At 35.8% G+C, this 24,646-nt stretch overlaps 1 protein-coding gene across 2 annotated transcripts; it reads left to right on the top strand.

The window, feature by feature from the left end:
- Positions 1 to 1,582: 1,582 nt before the first annotated feature.
- LOC136828368 (zinc finger protein 260-like) lies at positions 1,583 to 23,248 on the top strand. 2 transcript variants are annotated; one of them, XR_010850016.1, is made up of 5 exons: positions 1,583 to 1,692; positions 3,921 to 4,090; positions 7,973 to 8,119; positions 18,972 to 22,979; positions 23,026 to 23,248. XR_010850016.1 is itself a non-coding variant. In XM_067086324.1 (4 exons), the coding sequence occupies exon 4, from the start codon at positions 19,647 to 19,649 to the stop codon at positions 21,186 to 21,188; it is 1,542 nt and encodes a 513-aa protein (XP_066942425.1). In that variant the 5' UTR covers positions 1,583 to 1,692; positions 3,921 to 4,090; positions 7,973 to 8,119; positions 18,972 to 19,646; the 3' UTR covers positions 21,189 to 23,248. The 2 variants fall into 2 exon arrangements, 1 of the variants encoding a protein (XP_066942425.1); XM_067086324.1 differs by having other exon boundaries at positions 18,972 to 23,248.
- Positions 23,249 to 24,646: the final 1,398 nt, after the last annotated feature.

Genomic DNA, 24,646 nt, shown 5'->3' with positions numbered 1-24,646 from the left:
GGAATCAATTTACAGTTAATGGCAGGTGCATACTGTTGAATAAAGGCGTTCAAAGTGCTGTAAAAAGACTTAACATGAATCATAGGGAGACTGGCAAAAAACGTCATCTTATGAACTGTAGTTATCTGTAATTTGGGTACATATTTATTATTCAGAAATTTACTTAAACATGTATGAAAAAGAGTCTGGAAGGGTAACAGTTGTCTAAAAAGTATTTGTATAAACAAGTTACTTCATTAATGAATCCAGACCAGCTGGAAGTTACAATAAAAGCCCTGTGAGACCTAGAAATGGCTGATAAGATTCTCCAATATGCTAACGGATTTTTCTGGGTAACCCTTTTGTTTATAACCCCTTGGCAATTAACCATCTGGTATTCAATTTTATTCATGTTTCTGGATTTTGTATGGCTAAACTTTCCTATCTCTTGTACAGTAGTTAGGCCTATGTTTTAGTTTGTGACTACTTGATCCCGGATTATCCTGGATTATCTTTCTGTTTATTACCCTTTGGCAATTGACCATCTGGTATTCTTGTTCTTTTTGTTTACTTCGCAACCTTCCTTTCATCGTCTCATTTGTGCCCAGACGATGCGTTAATAAACATGAAAGCGCTTGATACTGAACTTCTGCCTGTCATTTTCCTGTGGATTCGCTAATATATATATATATATATATATATATATATATATATATATATATATATATATATATATATATATATATATATATATATATATATATATATATATATATATATATATATATATATATATATATTATACGACCAGCCACAAGTGCTAGTACCACATGTCAAAATTTCGTACCATATTGTGTTTATACTGTAAACCAATAGAAACTGCGCAAGAAAAATTATTTACATTTTCATGCATCTGTAATTTTAAAACTGGATCAATATCAGTCTTGCATTAAATGACAGGGTAATTTATTCTGCTGTGAAATGATTCTCAAGAACATGTTCTAATATAAAATTCTTCCGACGATGATGAAACTGAAGTCATAATTTTACCTTTACTTTTTTATTATTTCCTATGAATATGATAAACTTACTGAACCACAGAGTAACCAGTACAATTAATTATTCTGATTCGCGCTAAGCTACTAAGATTAGTGTACAATAAATAAATAAATAAATAAACTAAAAACCTTGTATTAATATCACCCCGAATATACCTACCAGTTAGTCCTCAATACCGGCCTTTGTTTACCTTAGGAAGAAAACGGCGAAATTTTTGAAACGGAAAATGAGCAACACTGCTCCAGAGTCGGAGTCTTTCTACGACGTAAAAGAAGAGAACTTAAACAATGACAAAGTTTAATCTTCATGGAAAACTCTCGGAGAGAGAGAGAGAGAGTTAATGCATTACATAGTATGAGCAGGGTGTCATGATAGATAAGTGAGTGGATATGTAACACTTTTCGAAGCGTAGAGAGAGTCAGAGAGAGAGAGAGGTAAGCCTTACAGAGAGATTTCGGCAACTTTTATTTACAGATCTGCTGAAGGGGGAGATTGGAAATATGAAAGAATTTATAAAAGAATCATGGTTTTATGTAGAATAAAAGAATCATGGTTTTAGAGACAAAAAATCTTAAACAAAGGAGAATAAAACGAGCAAGGGAGCTGTTTTAAAGGCAAATCCAGCCTACTACTACTGTTACTACTTTCCAGCAGGTAAATGCATAATCCCGAAGCTACTTTATAATTCTACCCATAATTGTATTATTCGTTAAATCTTTTGTCATTCTGTCAAATTTGGTATCAGTTGGATCAGTATACCCGCAGGAATTCGCCCTTCCTATGATTACGGCAGTCTATCCAGGCTCTCTATCCAGTCTAAGCTGCCTATGCAGGATAGACTGTCTAGGTATCCAGGTTATGATGTCTGTTCAGGTTAGGCTGTCTGTCCAATCTGGGCTGCCTATTCAGGTTAGGCTGTCTATCCAGGTTATGATATCTATTCAGGTTAGGCTGTCTATCCAGGTTAGGCTGTCTATCCAATCTAAACTGCATATTCAGGCTAGGCTGTCTGTCCAGGTTATGATATCTATTCAGGTTAGGCCGTCTGTCCAATCTAGCAGGCAAGGCTGTCTTATGTAGGTTATGATGTCGGTAATTCTAAGTACTAGCACCGCGCCTGGTTTTTGTGTTGGAAATTGTTTTTTTCTACACTTTTAGGGCTTCTGATACTGGTGGTGAGTTTGTTTGTTGTCGGCCAACTGTTATTTGCCCCCTAACTCTACTCAGCAGTAAAGGGGGACTGTGGGAATTTGGGGTTTTGGGTCGGGGAGAACACAGAAATGGAGCAGACATGTTTATGTTGGGGAGGCGCCCTCTGGAGGGAAAAAATGGGTGGAGCCATTTGCCAATGTACCCGTGCTATGTCTTGTGAAGATTGGGTATGGAAACCCCTTGTTGGATAGACTTCAGGGGTTAATTACAGGTTAATTACATTCGTGCAACAAAAATTGAAGATAAATCTATAATTAGCAACCAAAAAACTGTAGAAAAAGTCAAGTTAGAAGGAAATCGCCGCCGCGGAGCTACTACTTAGATCTACCATGATGTCTGTTCAGATTAGGATGTCTATCCAGGCTAAGCTGTCTATTCAAGTTAGACTGTCTATTCAGGTTAGGATGTCTATTTAAGTTAGGCTGCCTAGGCTATTAAGGTAGGCTGTCTAGGCTATTAAGGTTAGGCTGTCAATCCAGGCTATGCTGCTTATTTGAGTTAGATGTCTATTCAGCCGAGGACGTTTATTCAAGCTAGGCTGTCTATTCAGTTTAGTTGCCTATTCAGGCTAGGCTTTCTAGGTTTATCTGGTTGTGCCATATTCAAGTTAGGCTGTCTATTCAGGCTAAGCTGCATATTCAAGTTAGCCTGTCTATTTAATTATTTATTTTTCCTTTTCTAAAAACTGATCTCTGCTTTCTGTATTTCCTGTTACCTTCCGTTACTTCTTTCAAAGGAACACCATAATATTCTCTGGTAGCTTGAATTTCAAGTCAATGGCTCCTGTGGTGGGCTTGTTCCATATGAACAGGGCTCGTCTTCTGAATAATAATAACAGTAATAATAATAATATTAATATTATTAATAATTAAAAATATTGTAGCCTGATGCGGAACTAAGTTTGACCTGATAAATAATCTCGTACATTATATGGCACGTATACTTCTGTCTATATTCTTCCCTCTTCCATGTGGGTTTCCACCCTCTTGCAGCAATTCTTTCAACATTATGTCTTCATTGCTAAATAACCTCATAGTTCCCAGCTTGGCTGTAGTTTGAATTTTATATTGTAATTCACTGAAATTGCACATTGGGCTGACACTGTCAGCTGCCAGTGTCTTGAGCATACTTGTTGGCAACAAGGACTGCATGCTGATATTATGGGATTCATTTTGGCATGTCTAGTCTTGTCTGGGTGTTGTAACTTCCTAAGTGCTGGTAGGATAATAATACAAATTCATAAATGATATTCATTGTACTGGATGTTAGTTTTTTACCAAATGGTATTTTCACATTATTATTATTATTATTATTATTATTATTATTATTATTATTATATTAAGAAGATGAACCCTATTCATATGGAACAAGCCCACAGGGGCCATTGACTTGTAATTCAAACTTCCAAAGAATATGGCATTCATTCTAAAGAAGTAACAGAAGTTAATGAGAAATACAGAAATTGGAGATCACTTATTAGAAAAACAGATAAATTAACCTATTGATAAATAAATAACAAACATGAAATTGATTGTAAAAGGGCAAACATTCCTTTTAGACTTCATTTGGTCATGTGCATTTATATTCATATTTTGTGGAGTCACTTGAATTGCTTTGAGTGTAATTAAGAATAAAGAAATAACATTTTCCTTATTATTTCCATTTAATAGGTAAGATGTTATGCTCACTGTCTGTGATTTGTGTAGCACAGAAATGTTTACAAGAAGCTGCTGGGGATGGTGACAATGATGACTTTCACAACCATGAATAGAAAATAATAGTGAGAATGAGAGTGAGCAGTACAGATAGAGGGTGGAAAATGAACATGAGATTTATGATGGTACGTACTTGTAGTTTTAATATCCATAACACCCTTAGGACTAGGGGCCTAATGCCATCAGTGCACCTCATTTGGTGCACTGTAGGTATTGCTTAAGGTTCTTTGCAATGTCCCTTCGGCCTCCGGCTGCAACCCCTTCCATTCCTTTTATTTTACCTCTGTTCACATTATCTCTCTTCAATCATACTTTCCACCTTCTCCTAACAATTGTTTCATAGGGAAACTGCAAGGTTTTCCTCCTGTTACACCTTTCAAACCTTTTTACTCTGTTTCCCTTTCAGTGCCAGCACTGAATGGACTCATGATTTTGCAGTGTTTAGGTTCTTTTAATCTTGATGTATTTTTACTAGGCCATCTTTACAAAGCATATGAATGAGGGGTTCCACCACATTGGTTTGTAAGTAGGTGGCTTCCATTTACTAATACTGTACACTGTATTATGCTGCCCTTACATAGCACATGACGGTTGCTGCCCATAAAATTTGTATGTAGGTCCCACATCAACCCTTCTCCCTCTCTCACTCTCCCTCCCCCTCAGGCTAGGTGACTGGCTTAGCAACTGGGTGACATGTCAGTGGTTCATTGTAGTAACTCCAACTAAATGGACTACTGTACTTATCAGCTACATTATCATTATTATTTTTTGCTCTGCTATCATTTTAGATGTAATCTTTAGATAACTCTCTTGAAATTGAATATTAAGTATGAAGTACGGGTTAGCATGCATTAGGAATTCTGTGGAGGTGGAAGATATCCAGAAAATATTTAAGTAACAAAGACCCTATAATATAGGGTCTTTGTTACTTAACAGACTTTGTTACTTACCATAAAGCCAGACTGTTAGAGAGTCTGTTGTTGGGGTGCTACTTTTGAAAGTCCTGGAATTTGTTGATTATAAACTAACATAATTTCACACTCAATGTTTGTACACAGGGGCATTCAAATGAAGCTCTGGGAACACTCAATTGTTAATGTGATGTCATTCATCAGCCATTCCTCAAAGGAAGAAAATTCCAGTCATGAAACAGTGGCGTCTATAAACCAACATCTTATAAACCAAACTATGCAGATTACAGATTTAGCCCCCACAACAGGGAAATTATACTCAAAGAAAATATCTGTAGTCCATTCTTCTGTCAAAGCACAGAGCAACTAATTCCCTCTTAGGGATTAAGCAGAGTAAAACAAAAGATTTGTTTATTCAATGACTGAATCATTAAGCAAAACCTATTAATCTTTGGTGCCAAGAGATATATTATACCATTTCAATGTTTTCCTGTAAAACAGTGTAATCTAGATATAAGATGGCACACAAACACTGACAAACATAGAAAACTATTCAGTTACACACACTGCATTCTGTTCACCACATATTTGGAAACTAGGAAAATAATAGCACTTCTAAAACCAAACAAAATGGTTTCAATGTTTAAATAGTGTTTTATGGACCTTATAACATATATATATATATATACCATAAAAGTATATATATATATATCATCTTATATAAAATACATTATATATATATATATATATTATCATATATATATTATATATATATATTAGATATATATCCATATACAACACTACTATATAATAATTTATACATATAAAATATAAGATATATTAACTCCAGACATATATACCACAAAGAACACTATAATCACAATAGATATATAATATATTTGACGCCATATATATATACCACTTATATCAACAATATATTTATAACATATATATATACAACAATATAAATATATATATATATATATATATATATAACAGACAGACAATATTTATACATACAATGGCGAGTCATCCAAAATAGAAACTTATATATATATATATATATATATAATTATATATATATAATCCAATATATTTTATATATATTATGCATGATATATAATACCACCTAACAACATATACATCTCCTATATATGCAGACGATATAACAATCATATCAATACATGCAGACAAAAATATATATCCATATACAAGTACAGATATATACATAACACAACTTGAAAACTGGCTCATATATAAACATATATTACAGGTAGCACCAACAAAATCCATAATACACTACTCACTAGTCACATACATAAGAACATCAGTACAGATATACAGCAATATATAACATATACCACAATTATACATACATGAAATAAAAATCCTAGGAGTCACATACAACACTTCAATGTCATTTGCTCCATATGTCAGTAACATCATCAAGAAATGCATATTACCTTATACTAAATATATAAGATCACTATATATTATATAATATTTGGACAACAAAAGAATATATCATCATAGTATACAAACAATACATATTATCCATATATATATATATATAGCCCATATATATATTATATATATCCAATATATATATATACTAAATATAAACTATAAATAATACAAAACACAGCTCTTAGAATCATATATATATATATATAATATATATTAATATAATATATTATATATATATATATTAATATATACCATATAGGCAATATATAGACATTAGATATATATATATTATTATATTGGTTATATATATTATTATATATATAAACATATATATATATATATACCTTATATATATATATCCATTATATAGGCATATATATATATATATATATATATATAGACATATATATATAAATATCTTGAATTATATATACCATACAAACATATACAAAACAAAAAGCATATCCATATATATATATAGACATATAATATATAATATATAACCTTAATAACAATAAAATATATATATATACCCAATATATATATATATATATAAACACAGCTCAAGATTATATATATATATATATATATATATATATATATATCACCAATATAAACATATATAAAAATATATATATATACAATATATAAACAGATATATGTCCATATATAATTAGTATATATATATATATATATCTCTTATAGATATATATATATATATATATATATATATATATATATATATATACAATACAACATATATATATATATATATAGTTATATATCATATCCATATATATATATATATATATATATATATATATATAGGCTATATATATTATATATATATATATATATATAATATATATATATATATATATATATAGAGTCTGTTATATATATGATATATATATATATAAATATATATTTGTTATTATATATATATATATATATATCACATATAATATTATATATATATAGGGTATATATATAGCTCTATATTATATTCTTATATATTGTTAATGATATGTCATATAGCCATTCCCTCAAAGGAATATAAATTATAGCAGTCATGAAACAGTGGCATCTATATATATATATAGGCAGTCTAATGTAAACTATATATATAGATTACATATATTAGGCCCCCTATATAACGGGGATAATATATATCATTTTAGAAAATATCTGTAGTCCATTCTTCTGTACATATAGCAGCTAATTATATATATTTATATATTATAGCAGAGGTAAAATAAAATATTTGTTATTCAATGACTATATATATTGCAAACCTATTATATATATTTGTGTCAATATATATATATATATATTATATGTATATATATATACATATGTATATATATATATATATATATATATATATATATATATATATATATATATATATATATATATATATATATATATATATATATATATACTGTATATACAGTATATGAAATCTGTCTTAGGTGGTTCTTACTCTAAAGGTATTACCAGAAATTAAAAATTCTGGTCAGAATATAAGCTATTAAAGCAAGACTATTATTGAATAATTGTATCATTTTTCTGTATGAAAAAATGTCCACAACATTGAATTTATGGCTGTCATTTCATTTGTTACAGGTTACTGTTCGTATTTGTCACCCAAGAACAACCTTCAGGTTAAGTGTGAGTACGTTAAATTTCTAACCTTCATCGCAGCCAATGTCAAAAATCAAGTTACCCAAGATCAGTAATATTAACTGTAAAATCAGTTGATGCTATAATACAGTAAGTCCTGCCAAGACAATTTCAGACCTATAAAAAAGCCATTTTAGTTATCTAAATATCCACCAAACAAAATCAAATCTCGTGATCACATTCACTCAGCAACAAAATGCCTCAACAACAGCACATCATTCCACAACCACCTCACATCAGGGACATGCTTCTCCAGTTCTAACAGCCAACAGTAAACCAGTACAATGATTCCGTGGTTTAAAACCTTCAAAATAAATCTGTGAACGCCTGAAATCAATTAATCATCAAAAACTACTGTAAACATGAAAGTTTCCTGTAACTCCTGTAAGAAATGGCAACCAGCTGCTCCACAGGATCTAATTTACTGGATTTTATTAAGCTTTACATTGATGTAATTTTATAAAAATTAACCTTTACATCAGAAAGGTAACTGAAAATGAGGACATTTTCCACATCATGTTAACCCTTAGTGGACGGCAATCCTCATATGAGTATCTATAACAGGTTTGGGGTGATGGATGGGAGTCCTTATATGAGTATTAATATTACGCGCACACGATTTGGCCGTATCAAGTGGGAAAGAGTTTCCATCACTTCAGTGGCCCATAAATGGCTGGTGGCAACTTTAGAATCAGCTCAGCTCAGTCAGCGAACGTCTCAGGGAGATGAGAAAATTAACCTTGTAACAGTGAAGTGTTGTGCAGTGGAGGAGGTGATTATCTGGCCCGCCAGTTCTCCTAGACCTCAGTAACTGTCATACTCCCCTAAACCTGGAAGGAGGTGAACTGAAAGTCCAAAGGAGGCTGGTGGGAAGTCCCCTGGGTAGTTGCCCCCTCGGTCGAACATGTTGCACATTCCCAGGCATCGACAGACAGCCACTGGAAAGGTGTCTTGATGGATATGTAGTGGAGCATGTGGCTTCTCGTCCCGCCGACTCTCCTAGAGGAAGGTCCCTGTCAGACTCACCTAAACCTGGGAGGAGGCATACTGAAGTCCAAGAGAGGTTGGTGGGGTTTGCCCACGAGTAGTCATCCCTTCAGTCGAACCTGTAGTACATTCCCAGATATCGGCAGACAGCCACTGGAAAGGCGTCTTGATGGATGTGTAGTGTTAGGCAGCCATTGGAAATACGTCTTGATAGATGTGTAATATATCGTCAGTTGTCAAATTGACATCTTCTTGAGCGCCTGGCACCATCCTACTAGTGTCTGGCACTAATTCCTGTTCTCTCGGCACCTATTCCTGAACGCCTGACACCAGTTCCCAGGCGCTCAGCACTCTTTAGTACCCAGCGCCAACTCACAGAACTCCCATCACCCACTCTCATGCACCCGGTGCCATCTTACTAGTGTCTGGCGCCAGTTCCTCTTTAGTACTTGGCACCCGTCTTTGCTAAGAACACACTTTTCTTCTTTTTGAGCGCCAGTCTCTGATTGAATGCCTGGCTCCGGCTTTTCAAGTGGCCAGTGCCAGTCCCCGATCACCAAGCGCCAACTCTTCAGTATCAGACTCCTGCCTCTGAGTGCCATACAGACTGCTCACAAATGTTTTGGCTCTCTACGGTATGTTCCACCTTTGCCTAGAGTACGGTATGTTCCACCTTTGCCTAGAGTACGGTATGTTCCACCTTTGCCTAGAGTTCAAGACAAGCCAACATTGCTCCTTTTTTTAGCGACAATTAGTGTCTCGGAGTCCTGTCCTTTGCAGACATGGACATTTGTGTCCTGAATTTATGAGCATGTTGAAGAAATCTCCCACCTCTGGCATTTTTCTTTGTCCTCCAAGAAGTCTCTGAGGGAGTTGGGAGTTTGACTTTTGTTTAAAAGGGAGCAAGATAAGTGTCTTTGGACTTTCCTCCCTCTGGTGCTTCGATGGAACTAGGCTTCTTTGTTGAAGATCTTGTCAAGGTTTTTGAAGTAAAAGGTTTTTTCTTGACTGGCAGCAGGAGCATGGGCCAAGAATTTAGAAGACTCCCAAGTGTTTACTGAGAGACATCGCCCCGGATTGTCTCTTAGTCCTGTCCTGTATGGAAAAGGAACAGTTGAGATGGTGTTAAGAGATTTCCACTCTTTTCTTTGGAATCTCTAGAAGAGATAGCTCTGGTGCTCTTTACTACTGTGAGAGCCACACAATTGTAGTGAGCTTTGTTATTTTTGCCTACAGACCCACATCACCTCTTCCTCGAAAAACAGCCTCCGTTGCAAGAGTCAGCTTTTTGGATGTCAGTCTCAACTCTCGGAATTTTCGGGCTTTCTGTTTGCCTAGAAAATCACAGTTACGTTCAGATGGTCTGCTAATTTCTAGCCCCTTTTTTTTCTTACTCAGAACATTAGTGGATGAGTCTACTGGGGACTGTTGTCCACTGAGATGTTAGTCAAGTTAGACAGACTTCATAATGAGAGTTTTGCAGTTCCATCATCCAGTTCTGAAGTTTTCGGTGCAGACAGAAAGCGCTATAACGTTTTTTGGTTCTTCACAGCAGCTGAAGATACATGCAGGTGATGGATGCTGTTCTCTGCTTCCTGTCAAGCGGTAAGGAGGCTAGCTTTATCTCACAGCCATCCTGCAGTTTCACTGTGGTTCCCGCTGTCTCTTCCTCGGTCTGACTTCCTTTGGAATGACAATACCTTCTTTCTTGAGCATTCTTTTGTTGGAAGACCTTACTTGGGCTCCAAGCTAGAGGAGAAAGCACCTTGAACCCTCTCAGACCAGTGCTTCCTAGCAACGCCCATTCCTGAACACCTGTAATCAACTTCCAAGCTCCTGGCGCCAACTTCCTTGAACTGATTCCCGAACACCTGTGCTCAACACTGTCTAGCCAATACTAGGCTCCCGCTGCTGAACGCTTAGTGCTTGCTCTTGGACTCTTTTTTTTTATTTCTGTTTCGAGGATTGTGTCTGACTGCAGAAGAATTTGTCACTCCTGGTTTTGGACAAGGCCACTGTCAGGCTTTTGTGTCTCTTATGGACTTTTCAAGCCTTTTATAAGCTTGCCAAATATTAATTTCCACCTTGTACAGTTCTGCATATGTTTTCATTCTGTACAAGGTGTCGTTGAGTCCATGGAAGGCGTTATCAAGTCCAAATAAGAGGTCGAGCCCGCACGGATGTCCATGTGTCCGCACAGAAGTCAAAAGTCAGCAGTCAGCAATTAGTCCTTACAGTTGTCTGAGAGTCTGCACAGTGATCTGCAAGTTCGCTCGGTTGCTTGCTAGTCAGCAGGGTTGTCAGCAAGCTTGAATGGCCCACAGCTCCCTTTTTCTCTTCAAATAGAGAACAAAGTTCAAGATGGAGACAAAGCAGACAATCTTGTCGTCCATTCTCCTTGTAAACTGGATGGAGACCTTGGACATGCAGGATACTTCCTTCCAGGTCCCTGTCCGGACTTCGGAGAGTATCTCAGGTCCATCTTACGAGACATGATCTTCCAGTTCGGGGATCTAGGCTTCGGCCTCTACCGCAGAAGTCTCCTCTTGAGTCCTCACTCCTCTTACATTTGACTTCATTTTCTGGCCATGAACATCAGTTTTTCCTGGACAACTGACTTCTTTGATTCCCTTTGAAGGAAAAATCCTTGAAGGTTTTGAACACAAGTCAACTGGGACAGGGAAACAGCCGGACACTGTTGTTTTCTTTCCAAAGCCCCAGTTTTAAGTTGGACCCTACGGTGGTGGCTGTCCGAACTAAATGTCAGAAAGGAAGTTCCTTCATCCTCTGAGACTAGTCTTAGACTTCTCAACCCCTTGATCTAGGTTGGGGAGCCCGCTAGGGGAATTGGAAAGTTTCCAAGAGGTGTCCCTGGAAGAAAGGAACCTTCACATCTATGCCAGAGAGCTGAAAGCAATTCGCATAGGGCTTCAGTGCTTCTCAACCCTAGTTCACTCTTAGACTGTGGTAATCCATTTAGACTAGACAGCAGTTCTAATGTTTATTATGTTAGCAAGGAGTCTCTCTCTCTTATTTTCTTTCCACCAGACAGCAAGAGAAGTTCTACAGTGGACAATCAAAACCAAGTTTTCTAGTCTCTTGATTTATTCAGGCTAACTAACAAGTTCTGGCAGATGAACTGAACTGTCAGAAGCTTGTTCTTACTACCAAGTGGACATTGCATCCTCTGGTCTGTCGGGATCTGTGGAATCTATAGGGCAGGCCAACTAGCATGGGCAGCAGACTCCGTGCTGCAAGTTCGGTCCAATTTGAACCCTAAGTCTTTTCCACCCTTCAACATAGTCAAGGAAGTGGTGAACAAGTTTCAGGCTCATTGCAACATTATGATGACCCTCATAGCCCTATTCTGACCCATGAAATAATGATTTCCGAACCTGCCACAGTTGTTGGTGGACTCTCCATGATTCCTTCCCTAGTCCGTGTCTATTCAGTCAACCCCACTTCAAGAGATACCACTGAGGGTGGCTTGCTCTTGTCTGGACAGGCTCAGACTGTCTGGTAGCTTGTCAGAACGAAGGGGTTTTTTCTAGACCAACTACAGTATAGGGTCTATTGTAATGCGGACATCAATCTTCTAGCTCCCTCTACCAGAATAAGAGAGCGACTTTGCGTAGCTGGGGTCTCAGACTCTACATCTCTTCTTTTGAGACATTTGTGACCCAAATTATGGATGGCCTCTTTTATCTGAGGAGATCCAAAATCACTTACATTCCACCATTAGGGGGAATTGAGCTAAGTTTAACTCATTTTTAAGCACAGGGTCATAGATCTTTCACCATACCTAATCTCAACGACCTCATCAAGTCCTTTGACTAGGCCAAGCAAGGAATGAAATCTGACCTCCTGGATTCTGGACGTAATGTTGAAGTGACTGACAGGTTCCTCTTTTGAACCCCAGTGTTCCTCTTCTCTGAAAAACCTTACCCGGAAGGCTATTTTCCGGATGATCTTGGCTTCTGCTAAAATGTTTTAGCAAGTTCCAAACCATCGTTTTTGTGCAGGTTTTTTCACAAGGAGATGAGGTTGGCCCATTTACCCTTGGCTTTTTAGCCAAGAACGAGGACCCATACCAGCCCTGGATCTGATGGACATCCTTGGCTCTGAGGAAGATTAGAGAGATTGCTGTCCAGTTGGAGCTTTCAGGTGTTACCTGATCAGGACCAGAAGATCAGAAGGCCATTCATAACATATAGTGTTCTGGCAATGACCTGCTTTGCCCTCTGGCTAAGAACAAATAGTCCTTCTCCTAAGTGGATGTTTTTTCTGAAACACACTCTCAGATTCAAGAGAGCATTTTGCATACTTAAGTGAAAGAAAAGGACGTCAGAGCAGATTCTATCTCATTATCTTTCAGGCACAATATGTCCCTTATTCCCATTCTGCAATTGACCTAGTGGAAGTGTAATTGATCTTTGCCTCTCACTATTTTTAATGAAAGTTGAAACAGTGTTGAAACTTTGAAGTACCTTGGGACCATTATTAGTGACTGGTATGGTATCACTGGAGAAAGCATAGGATTTTCTTCTACTATCTCTTCACCTTGTAGTAAGGTGCCAAGTTTGGAGAGCAGGAGGTTACAATGTACCTGGAGCACCCACCACTCTCAGTGGATGGGTTGCGGTTTTATTTCAGTGTAGGCGACAACTTTGTCTGGTTGTTTTTTATATTGGTGCTGTGCCCAGGGCAAGGGCAGGCACCTATTGATGCTTTGCTAGCCATTGGAATAATCCTTCGCTGCAAAGCTCCCACTTAAGTAGAGGCGCTCCGCGGTTATACTGCCATGCCACTATACGTTAAGATGAGAACCAACCAGAGGTGGTATTCTCCTGCAGTAGCTCTCTTAACTGATAAGGAAATGACAAGCATTGTTTTCAATGCTAGCAAATTTTCTATTTCAGATTCATTACATTATTTAATGTCTTGGAGTAGAATATGTCCATGTATCCCACCTCCTATCAATGTGGAATCAGCTATGTAATTGCTTGGTAAGTAACTTACATAAAAATGACATTTTTATAATAAAATAGAGTTTTATATATACTTACAAGGTAATTACAAAATCAGAGCCCACCCTCCTCCCCTCTGATGGACTTAAGGCACAAACAGAATGAGGTTGTTTGCTAAGTCGTTCCTAGTATTCCCATTAGTGGGTGAGACTGGTCACTACACTAAACAATGGGAGTGCTATTATGAATTTTGAATTTAAGCTGCCATGCTAGTTAGAAACTATGTCTATGTAATTACTTGGTAAGTATATATAAAACTTTATTTTATTATAAAAATATCATTTTGTGACTTTTGGACAGCAGACATGAACCATGTATTTTTGTATTGATTATCTTCTGTTTTATGAATTTTCTGCCATTCCTCAGTGTGCTGTTTGCTAGTTTCCCACTGGTGTCCTCCACATCATTGTTTTATGTAGGGGCCTGGGGAAACTAAAAATAATATAAAACATAAGATAAGCATTGTAGTTGGAAAAATATGTGGTTAATTTTATAGTATGCAATTGAAATACTGTGTACAGTATTTCCCAATCAAATTTGAATATAAATCTCTTTCAGTCTCTGTAAGAAATTTAAATTTTGTATTTGTTAATATTTGTAACTGTTATATTTTATCACATATATGAATTGAAGTTGTTGCTTTGATTATAATTTCAGTAATAGACGTTATAATGTACATGCTACCAAGGTTTGCTATTAAGAAACTGAGTTTTCCTGTCTTTATTGTATGAACTGAAAAATGCCTGAAGCAATATCTTTTGTCATATCAGTTTGCATACTGAGAAATTTAATAATCTATATCAAAAATTTAATTATTATTAATATTAATTGTTATTTAGTAGATGAAACCTATTCATATGGAACAAGCCCACAGGAGCCATTGACTTAAAATTCAAGCTTCCAAGGAATGTGATGTTCATTAGGAAGAAATAAGAGAAATAAAGGGAAATATAGAAAGAAGAGAACCCACTTATTAAAGAAGAAAAATAAATTAATAAATAGACAGATATATAAAAATGGATTAAAATGCAAAAAGAAGAATAGCATTGTGCAGTTGGAGCTTCAGAAGTTTAAGCAAAACTTCTGAAGTTCCAACTGCATGACATCCTCTGGGATGCTGTTCCACATTCCAACGGTGTGAGAAATCAAGAACCTCTGGAACTGAGAAGTTTGACAGCAAGGCACATTTACTGCATATTGGTGCTGCTGTTCAGCGAGTCTGGTTGCTCTCGGCAGATAAAGGGGATCAGGAATCAGTTGTAAATGTGAAAGATCTCTGTTGAAATACAACTTATGAAAAAGTGACAAACAAGAGGCCATCCATCCATGGTCCAAGTCTTAACTGCTGCTATTAGGAAACAGAAACCTACCACCATGAACCACTCTATCTAATATTTAAATCTCTGGGAGAAACAGACAGCCATACCGGAGAACGGTTTAGTGGACCCCTGCCTATTCTTGGTTCCAGATTCACGGCTTCACCTGTTCGTGGATTTCTCTGTGGAACATATGTACATACAAATTATTCGCAGAAAGTTCACCTGTTCTCTGTATTTTTCATAGAGAAATATTCACAGATTACTGTATTTTCATATAATTTTCATGATTAAATGCACTTTTTGTGATAAAACTATTAAAATATTCAGGTATAATAATTTTTAGAGGGATTTTTGATGTTATGAAGTATCAAAATATGCAGTTATAAGCATTTTTAGAAGGGTTTTAAGTATTTGTGGATTTTAGCTATTCTTGGGAGTTAGTGGTACCATCCCCAGCGAATACGGGGGTCAACTGTATTCCAGTAAAGGAAGTACAAATTACCTAAAACAGGTTGCATGGATTTTATCACTGTTATAAATATATGAGGCCTTACGAACAATATGTAACTTTCGTGCGGCTTGTGCTAAAACTTTCTTTAGATGTTTCTCAAAAGTTAGATAAGTTCAAAAGTTACAACGAGAATAATTTAAGCTTTAGACTCATTTGGCCAAGTTCCATCCACCTGAAGGGAAGAATGGGGTGGGAAATCTCTATGAGATCTGCTAATCAATAGTATTTTCGCTCTTTACTGGAGTTCAGCCTCATATCCCACTGACTATGCCATTCCCTGATCCAGTCCATGTACCGATTGAGGTTGAGGGCAGCTTCATTTTTCATAAGTGGAGACTTTCCTACACCCACAAGTGTTGCATCATCGGCATAATGAACAATCTTGTTTTCCAGGCCAACAACCATATCACTTGTATACACTAAAAATAGCAGTGGACCAAGAACACTGCCTTGTGGATCCCCAGACACAATAGGTCTTGGTTCACTAAAGATTTCACAACAACTCTCTGCTACCTACCTAAGGAAAACTTGTAGAATAGGTTCAGAAATCTATCAGGAGAGGGACAGCTGATTGCTTAGCCTCAAAAACACTATCCACCCACCCTCAAAAAACAAATGAAAGTTAGAGAAAAATAGGTTTGACTTTATGATATACTAAATTTTTGAAAGTAGCACTAAAATACACTCTAGATAAATTACTCTGCAGGTGTATTAATTCAAAACCCTTATCACTGGCCTGTTTCCGATAACTTGCAAATGGCGAGTATATGTCATCAGTCTAAAAGAGCATCATATTTACCAACTGCTTCTTATGTATTGTGTACATATTGAATATTTTTCATTGGCTAGCTAGAGTATTTATATATATATTATATATATATATATATATATATATAAAATAAGTTTTTCTGCAATATTTAGAGCAAAGGCTGAATTGCAGAGATTGGCCTGTAAAGTTAATGCAGTCAGAAAATGTAGTAAAGTATTTGGAACAGGCACTGTATTGCAGTTAGTATACATTGAATGTTCATCCATGAAGATACTAATAATCATAATCATAAAAAATAATAATAATAATAAAAATTCAGTAAGTAATCTTGGGAAACAAAATAATAAAAATTTTTTAAAAAACAAAGGAGTTTTCAAAAACCATCAGGATCTTTCCCACCGAAAATACACCTATCAAGATTATCCAGAAGTCTTTCTTAACATCCAAAAAGAAGCAAAATGTAAATTTTGTAAGAATAGGTTGCAAACAGGATGACAAGTATCAGGGAAAGGGACATCCTTGTCACAAATGATTGCTTATGAACTGCCAACCTCACTCGACAATGGGTTCAATGTCTTCTAAAATCTTGCCTGGCCAGCAACTAACCAACCTATCACTATAATCATTTGTAAAACATGAATATTGCCTACCCAGAGAAAAAATATCATCCTGACATCATGATACTGAAAAATAAAAAAAAACCTTTGACCATGCAATGTTTGTTGGAAATAGTTTTCTGTGGTCAAATGGTTTTACACTGTAGATGAAGTGTTACTCATAACAGGTGTATTAATTTGCCCTACCTTTAAAAAATCATTTGAAAAGTGAAATGTCATCTACTAATTTAGAATGAATTTTTGAGTGCATGGCTTACTGCTGCTGAAACCCATAGCTAAATCAGCCATGCTTTTTCTGGACAAAGAATTAGAGTCAGTCTTTATAATCAACTACAGTATTTACACATTTTTTCAAGTTTCAGTTAAAAATCTTTGAAAAGTGAAATGTCAGGCCTAATTGCTGTATACATTTGTTCAGTGGCTTACTACTTCAATTAAATCCATTAGAAATGGCATTAATAGCCCATTCAGAATCAACTATTTAATTTTTTGAATGTAATTCATTATTAGGATATTTTCTGGAAGGTTTCCAAATTTTGAGAATGTGCCAAAACTGCCTGATTTTCTGCTGCTTTCTAATCTAAACCTGGGAATGATTAGATCATAAAAGTTGATGTTATTTGCTTCAAATTATACATTAAGTATTTGACTGATGAATCATAATATTTAAGCTCCTTCTGTGTAAATGACAAAAACTTATTTTTTTGGTTTTATTTAGCCTGAAGGTTTGATTTTTGTACTTTAAGATATTTGGCAGTTCCCTTTCCTTTTGGCTGAGTAAATTTATTTGAAGAGCCCATGAGAATGTCACAGAGCAAGAAACAGCTTCAGTTCAGGTCAGTTTGCCTGAAATTAGGACTTTCAGCTTCACTTTTCTGCAAAAGGAATATAGATATCTGCTCAGTTTTAATGACTGGCTCATCAAGATGACAATATACATTTGCTTCTTTTAAAGGGATATTGCTTGAAAGCTTTTAGATTCGTATTCTTTATATCTAATAGATGGGTAAATTTAAGTTTTTCCAAAAATGGTCAAATTTTTGGGCCCAGGAGTCATTTACCATTCCCAACCGTAATGCATAATTTTTGTGGCATCCATTCTGGGATGTGTTTCCAGGGTAACTAGGTTCCATGCCTGACTAGAATGCTAAGTGCAAATGGCTTCTGTAGACCAGCAAACCCCTTACATTATTAAGGTTCTTATTTTCCTGCAACAGAATCCCAGTCCTGTTGATCACCTGTTGTGTCTAGGAATTATGAGAGTACAGCACATCTCACTTCCCAGTTACTTCTTTGGTTCCTGCAAGTCATATATAAAAGTAATTGCTTTTAGTAAAAGAAATGTAATTTTCTTAAAATTAAATTAATTCCCCACTGTTTTGTTGAGTTGCTCAGACCACACAAGTAGGGAGGCAGTTAGCCACTGAAAGGTGTGAGGAACCCTATCTGCATGCAGAAAACCACAGGATGTATAGTGTTTATTAATTTTTTCTTAGGGTGTTTTCCTTTTTTCCTAATACAGTACTGAATAGTAGTGTGGAGTGCATGGGATTCATGTAGATGCACAAACAGGCACTGGTAAAGTATACAATGGGTTTATATTGAAAAAATTATAATCTTTAAAAATGGAATGTTTGATTTTTATCTATTTTATGCATAGGTTGCTTACATCACACTTTTTTCTGTAATTGGGATGTATTCTCTAATTTCAGATCTTTACTTCTGAAGGAAAGAAACAGTGGAGTCTCTACAGTAGTATGGAGCATCACTGAGAGTCTGCATTTTTTAAATCTTGTATCATGAAGGTATGAATGTAGTGGCAAAGGTTAAATGTATAATTAACTTAACATAACCCCAAAATTGATAATGTTTTCATGTCTTTACTGTATATTTTCCTTAGTAACACTCATTTCTAGTTCTCTGTACTACAGTACAGTACACAGATGTATATGAAATGTTTTCATCAGAAATGAAGTATTCTTATAAAATATAATTATTGTCCCACATTTGTAATACATTTTTTTGAGCAGTTGTGTGTAATTCTTCATTTGACAAATTTTCAATAAGTTATTAATTGAAGCACTCTGTGCCATTTTTGTTGAACACTTATTGTGTGAATGGTTAAAAAAATAGCAAAGTGGCATTTTAAGTTTTAAAATTGGAATATAATTTGAGGATAAGTGGCATTTGTATGGAAGAAAACTATAAAAAGGTAGGACTCTGTATTTGGGAACAGAACCGAACAACAGGAAGTAAATGTACAGGTTTATGTTTTTCATTTCCTGTTGTTTGTGTTTAATGGTTTGAAGTGTAAGGGATTGACTTTCTCTGTAGAGTTGGGAAAACAATAAAAAGGACACTAAATTTTAGCGGATACAAAATCCAAAATGAATCCAGAAATTTCCATAGAATTTCCTTTCAAAAGTGAAAGTGAAGAGCCATCATCACCTTCTCAAACCAGTCATGATAACAAGTATATGGTTGGTTGTACTTCAACAGTCAGTGATGGCTGCTTGTCCTTGGATCCATTCATAGATGTCAAGATAGAGTCAGAAGTATCCAGCTCTAATGAATGTGCAAATTTTCCACGCAAAGTTGACTCAGGGCTGTATGAGGAACACTCATTAACTAGCAGAAAGGAAGCCAGCGGAGAAGGAAGTGTAAATGTATGGACAGGTGTTCAAGATACATGTGACTTACATTTTGCATCATGTAGGAAAGAGAAAGACATACTTGAAAATACACAGAAAATTCAGAAGGAAAAAGATGGTATAAATGGGAAAAGAAATTCACAGGAGGTTCATGAGAATCATGCAATCCATAGTAAAGAGAAACCATACATATGCACTGACTGTGGGAAAGGGTTTTCTCAGAAAATTCATCTTACATATCACATGAGGATCCATACTGGTGAAAAGCCATTCAAATGCGGCGACTGTGGGAAAGCATTTTCACAAAAAATTCATCTGACAAATCATATGAGGGCTCACAGTGGGGAGAAGCCGTTTAGATGCAATGAATGCGGGAAAGCCTTCTCTAGGAAATTTTTGCTCAAGACTCATCTGGAGAGTCACAATGGAGAAAAGTCTTTTTGTTGCTCAGAATGTGGGAAAGCATTTTCTCAGGAATTAAAGCTTGCAAATCATGTCAGGATTCACACCAGGGAGAAGCCTTTCAGATGCAATGAATGTGGGAAAGCCTTTTCTCAGGAAGGTTATCTTTGGCATCATGTGAATAATCACACTGAAGAGAGGCTGTTCAGGTGCAGTGAATGCGGGAAAGCATTTTCTCGTAAAAGTTCTCTGAGAAGTCATATGAATACTCACACCGGAGAGAAACCATTTAGCTGCAGTAAGTGTGGAAAATCTTTTTCTCAGAAAAGTGTTCTTAACAGACACATGACAGGCCACACTGGAGTGAAGTCTTTTATTTGCTCTGAATGTGGGAGTGCGTTTTCTCTGGAGACTCAGCTTACAAATCATATGAGAATTCACAGTGGAGAGAAGCCATTCACATGCAGCGAATGTGGCAAAGCCTTTTCTTGGAAAAGTTCTCTTTCTAGCCATATGACCAGTCACACTGGAGACAAGCCATTCAGGTGCAACGAGTGCGGGAAAGTTTTTTCTTCAAAAAGTTCTCTCAGATGTCATATAAATAGTCACACTGGAGAGAAGCCGTTTAGATGCAGTGAATGCGGAAAAACCTTTTCTCAGAAGAGTTTTCTCAGGAGGCATTTGAATAGCCATGCTGGAGTGAAATCTTTCAGTTGCTCTGAATGTGGGAAAGCATTTACTCAGAAAAGTACCCTTATAGATCATATGAGTAGTCACACTGGAGAGGTCTCATTCAGATGCAGTGAATGTGGCAAAGGCTTTTCTTGGAGAAGTTCTTTTAGGAAACATATGAATACCTGTAGTCACAATAGGTAGAAGACTTTCTGTTACTCTGAAAGTGGGTAAACATTTTGTAAGAAAATTCATCTTACCAACCATATATAAAGATTCACACTGGAGAACAGCCATTCAGATGTAACAATTGTGTGAAAGGAATTTCAGTGAAATTCACTTGGTAATTGTCACACAAAAGAAAAGTAATTCACTTACATGGCATGTGTGGAGTACTATTCTTCAAAAATCTTTCTTGCAGGTTATCTAAGGACTCACACTTGAGATATGCCATTTAGATGTGGTGAATATGGGACAACATTTGCTCAGGAAACTTGCCTAGCAAAATGGAAAGATTCTCAGTGGTGGGACACAGTTCACTTGTAACATATGTGGGTCTTTTCTCAGAAGTATAATCTCTTTAAGTCATATCATTCAAGTAGTCATGATCCCTGCCCAACTAGGAACCCTTACCCACAGGAGCTTACAGGCTACTGTAGCAAGGCATCCCCCCCTCCCACATTACTTCCTTATCCTTGGAAGGGCAAGGACTACTGCTAGGGCAAGAGGCATGGGAGAGTATTTACAGTACTCAGAAAATTTTAGCTATAGATCATACTAGGATTCACAGTAATGACTAGCCTTTCAGGTGCGATTTATGCAGGAAAGCATTTTGTCTGGAAATAATCTCAGAAGTCATGGATCTCATTGAAGAGAAGTCTTCCAGATGCATGGTATGGGGAAAACCTATTCTTAGGAAAATGGCTGGTCAAAACGTATGAGATTTCACATTAGATAGGAACCAATCAACTGTAGTTTTGGGAAAACTATAGTGGTCTCAAAACATGCAAAAGTTCACATACGTAAATAAATAAAAAGAAGTGATTGTCATTAAAGAAACTGAGAACTAAGAGAGAAAAAACAGTCTTTTAGAGAAGCATTATGTAGAAGAGAGTATCTGTAAAAGCATCAAAAATATTATGGAATATTGTTAGTAAATTATTTAAGCTTCTCAAATCATACTTCTTGGAAATTTTTGGCATTATCACAGAACAATCATGAGGACCTATTTACTAGCCATGCCATGTATGAAGAGGAATATTGTTTAAATTAATGCATCTTAGAGAACAGAAGCCAGCTCTCATTTGGTGCATGAAAATATGCTGTGGTGATATGAAATTACCTCTAGTATTGAAAACTGTTTAATCTATGTGCACAAAGTAAATCTCATATTAGAATAGGTTGAGGAGTATTTTCATAATGAAGGAATTTGCCATGCAACATTGAGGATATGTTATAGGTAGGGTCTTGATGTAGTTTTATTTTGTTTGCTTGTTTTGTTATCATTGTTTTAGTATGTTGATGATGATGTTTTTTTTTTGTTTCTGTTTTGTTGATTTTTTACAGAAAAATGTGATGTGTTTATGTTGAGACACATTGTATTGTCATTAACTCATGTCTTTATGTTTATGTATTTTATATGCATGTTTTACTTTGATAAATATGTTTACATTTTTAATTGGAAAATATGCATTTAAACTACTGTATAAGTAAAAACTGCAAATGGTCAAAGGAAAGAAAGTAAAATCATAACAAAGTTTGCAAAGAACATTAAAACTGTAATGAATTAGAAAGAAATATGGTAAGTACATCATGGGTCATGCATGACAATTTAGAAAGAGGTGCTACAAAGACATGCAGACTCAGGACTTAAGACCAGTGTGTGTTTAAAGCCTTTTAAAAGTAAACCTTCTCCATCAATTATAGCCACAACAGTTCTGTCAGCTTACATGTAAAAAGAATAGTAAGAGAACAGTTAAAGCAAGTACTTGGTGGGTTTACCTGTCCAACACAGTGTCTACTTTTTTAGGACAAGGGGTAGGTTTACCTGTCCAACACAGTGCCTACTTTTATGGGAAAAGGCCAAATATAGGAAGGTAATAAATATGATTACTAATTATAGTGCGGTGTATGTATATTGGCATAAATTAAACGTCATTTCCTGAAATGAAAATTATGAATTGAAATTTTTCCAGCATATTTACGTTAATGCAACAGCCAAAGGAATATACATCCTATGAGAATAAATTCTTATTTCCTCCACATTCAGGTATTTCATTGTTACAACCTACATGCCACAGACCATTCATATAGTCAAGGTTAAAAGCTTTGAAAGTTTTGTTAACTTACACACACTTGACTTTTTGTACAGTACTTATAAATGTTAAGCCACAAATATCTTGGGAATAACTTACTCCCATGGGGAATTGTAATTGATAAGTGCATCTGGCCTGGCCAGGATTTGAACTTAGGTCTTTTGGATACAGTGATAGATTCTTGACTTATCCATTTCTTTCTTTTTTTTTTAAACCTTCAGCTGAAAACCCTCAGATAATCCACAGACTCTAAACCCGAGAGGGCTCCAAAAGGAAATCAACCTGCAGAGAGAGACACATTATAGGAAAGGTGACAAATAAATTTGAGGGAATAGAACCAGACACTGAAGGAAGGACAGCAGTGATGGTTTTGAAAATGAAGTCGCAGGTAAAGATAAAGAAAATGATAAGGATAAAGCAACCTCTGCTAAACCACCAGGCATACTCAGCCCTTCTGCTAAGCTTACCCCACATACTGTTTGAAGAGGAAACAAACAGAAAAGTGTGCTTGAGTGTACTTCCATGAAAGGGAATCCTAAGCTAAGACAATGGGGGGATCCCAGTACATAGGCAGTGGCACCATCATATACTGTAGAACAGTGATTTATTTTGAAGTGGCTTTCTCTTAGAAGAGATTCATACCAGAGAGTACAAATTGAAAAGAGTAAGAAGTGTAGGGTGTTCAGTGTTGTCAAGAGTTTGCCAAGAGTAAAAGATATGTAATGAATATGTCAGGCTATTCTGAGTTGGTGTAGGCATTGGAAAAGGTCTGTGACCAGAGAGGGACCCAATAACATTCTGTAATGGCCAACCTTAGAAGGGCCTGTATGTCTTTAGTGGTAGTATAACAATGGGTGGATGGTGCCATGGCAACCTAGAACCTACTAAAACTCTGATGTTGCCGGAAAGATTTGAACCATCACCCTGCTTTCCAGAATGAGATAACATTAACCACTTGAGCACAAGAGAGGCATTAGTTGATATTGACTGCTGATGTGTATATTCCTGTTGTAAATATATATGTTTATACAGAAAATAAAATTACTTGATGACAAATTTTAATTTCATGCTAAAGTTAAATTTAGCCAATGAATTTGCTTTTCTTTAACTAAACTTATTGATAAATTTCATAATTGCCCTAGTGGGGAATCCTCTATAAAGTAATCTAATGGCCAAAAGCTGACAACTGAACAATAACTTGCATTGTTCCAGGTAATACTCATGTTATTGTTATGCTGTAATGCAGTCCAGTTTCCCAAACACAGAAGGATGATGAAAACAATAGACTTTTTCCGGAAAAGCAAAAGGGAAGAGATCATGCATGAATTGTTTATCTAAATACACTCC

The sequence above is a fragment of the Macrobrachium rosenbergii genome, chromosome 42, assembly GCF_040412425.1.
Source record: "Macrobrachium rosenbergii isolate ZJJX-2024 chromosome 42, ASM4041242v1, whole genome shotgun sequence".
Lineage (NCBI taxonomy): Eukaryota > Metazoa > Arthropoda > Malacostraca > Decapoda > Palaemonidae > Macrobrachium > Macrobrachium rosenbergii.
Note: the sequence above shows the minus strand (reverse complement) of the source record. Positions and strands in the feature narration are given on the sequence as shown.

Bases quoted from the DNA above. Each gene is read 5' to 3' on its own strand.
- LOC136828368 (XM_067086324.1), top strand. From the start codon at position 19,647: ATGAATCCAGAAATTTCCATAGAATTTCCTTTCAAAAGTGAAAGTGAA.